At 47.4% G+C, this 9316-nt stretch overlaps 1 protein-coding gene and 1 long non-coding RNA gene across 5 annotated transcripts in view; one reads left to right on the top strand and one right to left on the bottom strand.

Annotated features, from left to right (window-relative positions):
* The window catches only part of MEIS2 (Meis homeobox 2), a 205078-nt gene extending 203406 nt beyond the window's left edge, over window positions 1-1672 (bottom strand). For all 4 annotated transcript variants that reach the window (XM_008566263.1, XM_008566264.1, XM_008566261.1 and 1 more), the window contains exon 1: window positions 1488-1672. In XM_008566263.1, the coding sequence (XP_008564485.1) occupies window positions 1488-1499 (12 nt within the window). In that variant the 5' untranslated portion in view covers window positions 1500-1672. The remainder of the gene's footprint in view (window positions 1-1487) is intronic.
* A 2718-nt stretch (window positions 1673-4390) lies between these two features.
* Window positions 4391-9316, top strand: part of LOC103585335 — an 8398-nt gene continuing 3472 nt past the window's right edge. Inside the window, exons 1-2 of the long non-coding RNA XR_550063.1 lie at window positions 4391-4884; window positions 8628-8735. This is a non-coding gene — a long non-coding RNA (uncharacterized LOC103585335). The remainder of the gene's footprint in view (window positions 4885-8627; window positions 8736-9316) is intronic.

The following is a 9316-nucleotide window of genomic DNA, read 5'->3' as shown; positions in this document are numbered from 1 at the left end:
GAGAGAGAGAGAGAGAGAGAGAGAGAGAGAGAGAGAGAGAGAGAGAGAAAATAAAAACAAAGTCAGAGAGGAGAAAAGTACCGAGCACAAGTTGAACACACAGAAACCAAACCAGCCCAAACAACGGAGTTGAAAGTTGTGGGGTGGGGGTGGGGGATGTTTTTAGATTTTAAAATGAAAAAGTATGAACCAAGAGCAGCGTTGAGTGAAGGGAGAGGAGGCGGTGAGGCCGGGGCTGTGAGGGGGCGCCGGCAGGCCCCGCTCCCGCCGGAGGCAGCAGAGCCGTAGCGAGCCAACGCAGGGAGAAGTAGAGTTAGTGTGAGGAGAAAGCCCCGGATCCCACCCCTAACCCCCCTTCGCCTCCTCCAGAGGATCCAATAAATCAAAAGGCGAAATGAAACAAAATAAAAAGAAGAAAAACGCTAATAATCAGGACGAGAACGCCGAGGACGAGAGAAGACTAAGGCCAGTGCCTCCCCGGGGGCAGGGAGCGGAGGGTGGGGGGGGAATAACGTGAAAGTTACCAGAAACATTATTTAGCAGCGGATTCCCTGCGTCCTTGTCAATTTCAGAGACAAAACAAGAAGCCCAGGCTTAGTCTAGGCGGCGGCGCAGCGGCTGCGGCAGCGCGGCCCCGGCGGCGGCTCCTACGCAGCCCGCGCCCGCCCCGAGCCGCCACACACACACACACACACACACACACCCCTCACACTCTTAAGTCTGAAAGAAATCTCTAAGCCTCCCTTTGAGCAAATCTCTTCCATCTAGTCCTTGAAACAGAGGAAAGGACATAGGGCCTGAGGGAGAGTTATGATGGCATTTAGTTTTGACTTTGCAAAGTAAAAGTAAGGACCATATCCCTAATACAGACCCAGGAGGAGGATACTTCAGGTGAGGGGACCTCAGCCTGTGGTATCTGTGTTCAACCAAAGACTCCTGCCAAAATCTGAAATCTTACCCCTCTCCACATGGCAAAAATAGAATAGAAAAGAGGGGTAAGGATGGCACAATCATAGGTTCTGTTCCCCAAGAATTGCCCCTTACCCCCATAGCTGAAGGAAGAAAGCACAGCTCAGTTGTAATTAATTGAGGACTGTTATTAGGTCATCATTAGCTAAGGTGTAAATAATTGCAGCCCATTTTTATTTAAAATTGACCAGCTGCAGAGTGATAGATCGATTTGGAGTATAAAAATGATGTATCAAAACATCAATGTCGATTATTTGAAATATTGTAGTCGAATTTTTTTTATTGCTCGTAATAACTTCGTATAGCATACATTATACCACGCACACACACTCGCACACACGCAGAGGCACGGGGGGGAAAGAAGCCGATGAATAATTTTGCTGCTATTTTTTAAAATACTGGCCGCCATCATCAAGCAGCGAGCAGCAGCAGCAGCGTTGAAGGGAGAGGAGGCATCGGGACAGGCCCCTCTTAGGAGAGGATTTATATCTAGGTAAGTGTTGGAGATTTAAACCTACCCTTTGCGCCATCAGTCTGCGCTCCAATAAACTCCTGGATGTGTCGTATATTTAATATCCCAGTCCGGATAAGAAAGTGATCTAGGCTGAAGATTCCTTTTTTTTTTTTTTTTTCCAAACCAAGGAGACTTCTCCCAGTTCTCCAATATGTTATTTTTAGGAAAAAAGAAAAAAGAAAAAAAAAAAAAAAAGAAAAAGAAAAAAAGAAAAAAGCCCAGGCAAGACAACGAAGAGTTTTTTTTTCTGTGATATTTCTTCTTTTTCTCTTTTTTTTCCTCTTCTTCCTCCTCTCCTGATCTTCCTCCTCCTCCTCCACCTCCTCCTCCCCCCACCCCTCCTCCTTCTCTTCGGTCCTCCTTTCCCCCTCTTTCTCTTCTCTTCCCCTCAGTTGGAAAAAAAAAAAAAAAGAAAGAAAAGAAAAAGAAGAAAAAGAAGAAAAAAATTGTCAAGCCCCCGAACTGAAGGTTACGAGCGGCCCGTCAGCAGCCCACATGTAACCGAACTGTCGTGTTTCATGGCTTTTTGCCACTCCAGCTGTCAATCAAAGCCCGGAATGTCAAGGTAGTGAATGAATGATGGTTGATGATGATGAAGAGGAGGAATCTTTCAGACCCGTTTTTTTTTTTTCTTCCAGTAAAACTCCGCGAGGGGTTTCTGCTTCTTGAATCTTTTCCTCCCCCTCCCCCCTCTTTTAGCGTTGCCCCCACGATATCTATAATACGATCCTCTCTCAAGTATTGTTCAAAGAAAGCAAGGAGAAAATCAAGAAAAAAAAAAATGAATAGTTTGCAAAAATTGGACTTCCTCCCCCCCTTTCCTGGTAGGTATTTTGTCTCTCCCTCTCTCTCTTTCTCGCTCGCTCTCTCGCTCTCACTCGCGCTCGCTCTCTCGCGCTCGCTCTCTCGCTCTCTTTCTCTCTCTGGGAGATGAGTGAGTGTCAGTAGGTGTTGGCAGGTTGGCGGCTGCCTGGCTTATAGAAGAGCCTCAGTTTGGCGGCGCGGGTCGGCGGCGGGAGAACGAAATGACGGAACCCGGAAGTCGTGGTGGCCATAGCCCGTCGTACGGCGGAGACACATCCCGGGAGTGGGGAGCGGGAGCGAGGAGGAGCGCGCCTCGCCGAGCCTCTGATATGCAGCGAGTGCGATCGGACGGCCCTGGCTGGGGGGGCGGGGGAGGTAAAGGGACAGGAGGGGGAGGGGAGGCTAGAGCCGGGTGGACCCGAGCAAATCAGCGAGCCTGCTCCTCCGCGGGGATGGCGGGGGAAGAAGGGAGGAGGGGGGAGGGAGAGGGGGGGGGAGAGAGAGAGAGAGAGAGTGTGTGTGTGTGTGTGTGTGTGTGTGCGCGCGCGCGCGTGTGTGTGTACGCGCGCGCGCTCCCGCACGACAGAGAAGAGAGGGAGAGAGAGGGAGAGAGAATGAGAGGGAGAGAAGAGGACAGGGAGAGCGCAGAGAGGAAAACTGCAGAAAACCACAGGGAAAGTACGGTACCGCCTCAGATCTTTTCTTTTATTTCTTTTATTTTTTTAAAAAAACTTACTTCTAGTTTATTTTCCCATCAATCCCGGCTCCTGCCTAACTGGGTCGTGTCGGGGACGTTTGGCATGGCGCTCTCGCTTTTGTTCCTTTTAATTCCGCGGCCCCTCTGCGCGCCTATTACCGCGCCCCGGAGGCTTCCCGCTAACATCCAAGGGCAGCTGGCTCTGCAGACGGTACCACCGCCGGGCTAGACTTTTTTTTTTTTTTTTTTTTTTTTTTTTCCAAGTGGCACTTTCTTCCATGTGCAGATCCAGGACTCTTGTTGTCAATATTCATTTTTTCCAGGACAAGGAGAGACCACCTTAGCTCAGAGCGCACTCCCTCCGAGCGATGTGGATAAGGGGCCACCCCGGAGAGTCTTTGGGGACCGCGGCGGAATCAGAAGGGAGGAAGCGGGGAGGGAGTCGTTTGGTGTTTGATCTGGTCCGTGTAGCCAAGGGTGTGTGTGTGTGCGCGCGCGCGCGACTGGTGTGCGCCTCCAAAGTGTATCTCACTTAGAGCTGGGAAGCACGGAAGGGAAAGACGGAAAGAGAAAAAGAGGGGGAGACAGTGATGCTGCACGAGGAGGAGTGGCCCGCGCTCCCTGCCCAGCTTTGTTATGCTCGCCCGAGGCGCAGCTGCCGGGCCGTGGTAACGCCCGCTAATGGCTGTGTTAAATACACTGGGGCGATTTCGGGGGTCGGGAAGATGGGGACGGCTCCGAATGAACTTTTCCGAAAAGAAAAAGGAGAGTGGGAAAGGAAGGTAACTACCCCACCCCGTTTGTGTGGAAACTAGTTCTGGCCGGTGTCTCTTCCAATCCCTGGCCCAAGCTGCACCCAGCTTCACCTCTGCGCGGCCGGCTTCCCGGCGGCCGCGCGTCAATCACGCCGATCCCGAGCTGGGGGCGGAGCTACGGTCGTACCGCACGCACCGCCCAGCAGTCCCCGCCGCCCCCGGCTCTCGGCGGCGCGGCCAGGCCTTGCGTTGCGAGCGCGCCCTCTCCCCAACTTTTCGCTCTTGTCCTTGTTCACGGTCCCCGGCCCAGAGAATCGAAAACAGACTGTTCTTCAACCACTGCCTCCCTCCCCAACTTTGAACTCATTCTGTAAAATAGAAAGTGGCGTATCCTCTGCGCCTGGCTTTGACCCGACTCTCCCGGGTCCTGGGGATAGGGAGAATCAAGTATCGTACCGAGTGCGCGCGCGCGCGTGCGTGAGAAAAGAGGGGTGGGGTGGAGAGGAGAGGGCGGGTGGAAGGGTTTTTTTTTTTTTTTGGCCCCCTTTCCATATTCTCTGCTTCACTGTAAGCTTTCGGGCAACACAAACTAGGCTAAGATCGCAGCTTGCGGAGACTCTAAGCGGAGTCTGAGAAATTTGGCCTCGTTTTAATAGGGCTGGGGAATGAGCTCCGGAGGTCAATAAAGCCCTCCAAAAATGATGAATGATTGAGCACCTGTGATGATGATAGTGATTACCAGAGCAATTAAACAGTTTGATTAAATGAGCCATCATAACAATGATGTCTGCGGGAAATCGGCCCTCACATATAAAGAAAGATAGTACGGAGGGGCTGGCAGAGGCGCGGACAGCGCGACGCCAGGGAGAGGGACGGTGGACCGCGAGATTTTTGCCCGGGTGGCCCAAGCGGGGACGGCCAGGCTCGCGGAGCTTCAGATAGAACAGTTTAGCCCAGATTTTCAGCCACTCTTTTTGCCAGGCTACAAGCCTGCAAGAGCCGACGGGTATGAAACCTGAAGGTTGGGGGAGGGTCCTTTCCTCTCCACCCCTTTTTTTTTTTTTTTTTTTTTTTCTAGAAGAACTCCAAGATTAAAAGTATCCTCCTTATTTGTTGCTGAGTTGCTCGTCGGCATATTAGAAAAGGTGAGTAAAAAAGAAGACGCAAAGAAAAGAAAAAGTTGGTCTCCAGAATTTTATTTCAAGAGGCTGTTATGAGAATTCAGTTTAGCCGGGGCGGGAAGGATGCGAGAGAGAAAAATCCAATCTGCTCTCGCTGCGGAGCGTTTTCGACTTTGCAGAGATATTGATGTTGGTGGGTCCAAGTCCCTGGCGCAGCGCTGCTGCATGAGTTTATACTCAGTTTTTAAGATTTTCCTCTTCCGATTGTCCTTAAATTCAATATTGGTATTTATTTGCGCCAATAGGATTATTGTTGTTTTAAATGTCCTGTTAAGTAAACGCCAGTTATTTTTCTTTTTAAAAGAGACTCTTCAGTTTCCTCGATAAACGCTCTTTTGTAAAGATCAACTTCATAACAAACCTCTGCATCGCAGAGCTTAAACATTCAACGTTGCTACCTCTCTGCTTCTTTTACAACCGCTTCTTTTTTCATAGTGATACTGTAAAGCCTTCCATAGTGATACTTTAGCCTTCATTTTGAAAAACTTTACTAGCATTAAAAAAATGTTTCTTCCGTGGCAGTGCGACTGAGTAAAAACAGGACAGACAGATTGATGATTTCTATATTTTCAAACAATTGTCAAGCTAATAACAGGTTGATTATCCAGCGATAATATTGGGTTTTACAAAAGAAGAAAAGTGTAAACTCTATTTTCATGTGTTTTCATCCTTTGGGCTATGCAGAAGGCATTTTAACCTGAATTCCTTTCTCTCTCTCACTCTCTCTAATATTCTGTAACTTCGTTTGCATTTTATTGAATACATTAAAGCAAACAACAGGGACAATCTGGTTAGGTGTAGGAAGGAGAGAGAAATATTATATCTTAAGATATTGTCAAAGAAAAAATAATAATCTTTAACCCCAGAGACTTTTAGTTAAGAAGTGTGACTGTTGAAAGTGCAGCCCTGCTGGAGGAAATCTGTGTTCTTTTTAAAATTCACCAGTTGCCTAAGGGGAGAACCCCCAATTTCTTGCAGCTAAAGAGATTTCACTTACCCAGCTGCATGTCATTTTTGAAACTTAGTTTAGAATAGCAGTCCCAGTGTGGATTAACACAGGAGATTAAGTTGGAGTTGACTCGGGGTACTGGTTCTTGGTCAATCTGATTAATCCAAAGGATTATTACTTTTAATCAGCAACTTGCGAGTGTTTTATTAATAGACCTGAAAAGGCTCATCTAACATTCAAGAATGTTCTGGTTCCCCCCCCCCCCATTCCTAGTTTTCCAGCCCAATAGAAGTGATTCCAAAGCCAGTAGGGTACTCAGACTTTCTGATTTCTAGCCTGGTGGTACTTTGCAGCCTTGGCACCCTCACTCACGTTGCAAGGCTCATCTGCTTTCCTGCTTTTGGAGTGAAGGGAAACTAGGTGGGGCAGGCCCGGGAAACAGGCGCAAGATGGGGGTCGCAGGAGGCGGCACACACCTCCGTCAACAGTCAGCTCCTTCTGCCCAGGCTGGAAATGGTTTTAACAGGCGGTAAAATTTCATCTTGCGGTGTCAAATTGGGGTCATTTTGGGGTTAGAGTTCTCAGTGTCCGAGAGGAGCTGTCCAGCTGCGTGGGGACTCATTAACTGCAAAAGATCTGTTTCAGTAAAAACAATTCAAAGACAATCAGAAGGCTAAAGACGCTCTACAAATCGCATTTTACAAGTGCCCCAGAACAAATATGGATGGTGAAACCTATTTCTTCAGAATCCCAAATCAGCTACTCAGCTCTGGAGTGGGGGTGGGGGTACTGCATTAAAAAAGAGGTGAAAGGGAGGGGACCAAGCGGGTGGGGGTTAATGGGAGGGGGAATAGGGCGTCTCAAATTTGAGTCTGTTTTTAATCACCTCTTTCTTACTGAAGCATCCCCAAGACTTCTGAAAACTGCATTTTTAAAAAATTTTCCTTTTCTTTTTTACCCAATATGGAATGCTATTATAGGTAGCATTTAAGATTTAAATGGAATAATTGAGTCCCACTATAGTTCCTTAATTTAAAGGGCACTGGCTTTATGAAGAGTATTTAATATTAGACGAACATTTATGAACCCTATTTATGAACCCTAGACTCTATTTTAGGTGAATTTGCCCACACTCCTTAAGGAGCTTGTGTGGCTGTTTCTTTTTATCCCCCCCCCAAAGTTATAGATCCTTAGAACAGATAACTCCAAATTCTTCAGAACGGTGAGGTCTGAAGTGTATTAGAATCCCTGGGTTTAAATCCTTTTTGTCTTCTTACAACAGTTAGAACAATTGGCGCCTTGCTAGAGGAGCAAATAAATCCAACCTTAATCTTGTTTGTAACTTTAGTTAATGTTTTGATTTGGAATATTTTGGATTAAGCAGTTTTTGTTTTGTTTTGTTTCTCTCTGCAAGGTTAATTTTTGTTTGAGGAGGTTCTGTTTACTGGCTTGGAAGAAAAATATGAATTGTTACTTTGATTTTAGAAAAATTATTCAGGTAAAAGGAAAGTGTAGTTTTAAAATGAGGAGCTAAGTGTGTGAGATGCCAGGGATTTGGGGATAAAACCAAACCAACACTTGTCATTTGAAAGAAGTTTTCTTTCTTGCATTACTGAACTAGCAAGTAAACGGGATCAAAAATATTTTATTCTTTTTCTCTGTGTCTGGACTACACCTGTTACCAGCTCTTCTCTATCTGCAGCACTTTTCTTTGAGTTCTGAACGAGACAGAAAATTTTCGTAGTCTAGCTCTTTTCTCCAAGCTTCCCAGAGTATTTCTAAATTGTTATTCAAGGAGTTTGATTGCAGCCCTGTAGAAACAGCCTAGCCCAGCATCTCTGGGACAAAGGCAGTGGGGCTGTCTTCTGCTCCAGACCTGCTGGCTGACAGTTGGAATTTTTGATATATATTTTATTTGGCTTTTCCAATATCGTGTTTGTCTCTCCCTTCCCATCCCTTGCAGCCGTCTATTACTTTTAAAACATCTCTTCTCCATAAACCTTGGCTCATCCTGGTGAACTGTTCTTGACCTTCCCAGCAGTGTAACCAGCAGCTCTGAAAGTTGGACTAGAATGAATTCCATTCACTTCCTTACCTGTTAACTTTGTTCACTCTCTTTCTAACTGGGATCAACAGACGGAAGGGGACTTTTTTTGTTTCCTTGGTTTGTTGATGGTGGTGGTTGTTTGTTTATTTTTTGGTCCTTATCCTACTTAGGCTTTCTACCATATATTTTTCTCCTCTCAATTAATAACGATAAAGCACCCCACAATGTATTTTTGAATCGGATGGAATGGAATCATTGTTTTTACTTCCTTTTGCCCGTCCTTATTTCTTATCTCTCCCAATTTTAGCTGCTTCACCATCTCGCAGAAGGAAAGGATTGCAATAAATAGCCCTCTAGCGCTATCTGGCGGGGCTCCAAACGCGGCGTGCGCTAGCTCCTGCTGTCTCTTCCTTCTTCCCGCGTTCTCTTCCTTTCTTTTTTCTTCTCTCCTTTTCTCTTGTCTCTTCCGCTATCTCGATTTTATTTCCCCCTTTTTCTCTCCTCCTGCGGCCCCTTTTCTAGTTCCTACCCCCGTTTCCAGTGCAGATGACTTGCAACGATCCTGTCAGAGGCTGATAATCCTCCAACTAGGTGATGCTCTGGCTACAGAGCTCGTCTAGGGCTCCCACTTTTACCCAACGAGGGTCACGCACACATCTTTTGCCTTTGATTAGGATCTTAATGTTACTTAATGTGTCTCTTAAATCTCAGCGTCTCCGCTGGAGGTGGTTTGGAGAGGCTTAAAACTGCATTTGTGAAGTTTGGAGGAAGGAAATCAGACACTGGCGTCACGGCTAGTGGACCCCAGCTAAGTTTCAGGTCAGAAAGCCGAGTCTCAGTGCAAATTTGAGGAAGGGTCGGGGCTTCACGGGGGTGGGAACAGCACGGCGCGGCGCCTGGCCTTCAGGAAAGAGTCGCAGTGGGGGCTCGAGCGGTCTCCCACGGCCTCCCGCCGGATCGCACACCTTACAATGGGCTGCTGGAGTGTGCATCCTGGGCCTGGTCAGGATTTATTTGCCTTCAGTTAACCAGCTTTATCTCCCACACCCCCTCACCCTCACCACTCCAGATATGGAGAGGAGTGGAAAAGAAAAGTGGGAATAGGGAAGCTCTCTAGAAAACCCACAGGGCAAACAGAGAAAGCCAACCATCGGAGACTGCGGGAGGAAGCCCGCATGGGATGCGGTACTCACCGGCACCCACCCGCCTTTCTCGCAATTTGTCAGTCAACGTCTTTCTTACTTGTGATCCCTCCCCAGTAGACTGTAAACACTCAGCGGTGTTGGGGGACTTCAGAGAGGATAGGGGTAGAGGGAGAGATTTAACGCGTGCTAGGTGCATATTCTCTCTCTCTCTCTCTCTCTCTCTCTCTCTCTCTCTCTCTCTCTCTCTCTCTCTCT

The sequence above is a fragment of the Galeopterus variegatus genome, unplaced genomic scaffold (assembly GCF_000696425.1).
Source record: "Galeopterus variegatus unplaced genomic scaffold, G_variegatus-3.0.2 Scaffold232, whole genome shotgun sequence".
Lineage (NCBI taxonomy): Eukaryota > Metazoa > Chordata > Mammalia > Dermoptera > Cynocephalidae > Galeopterus > Galeopterus variegatus.
This window is presented reverse-complemented; position numbering and strand designations above follow the sequence as displayed.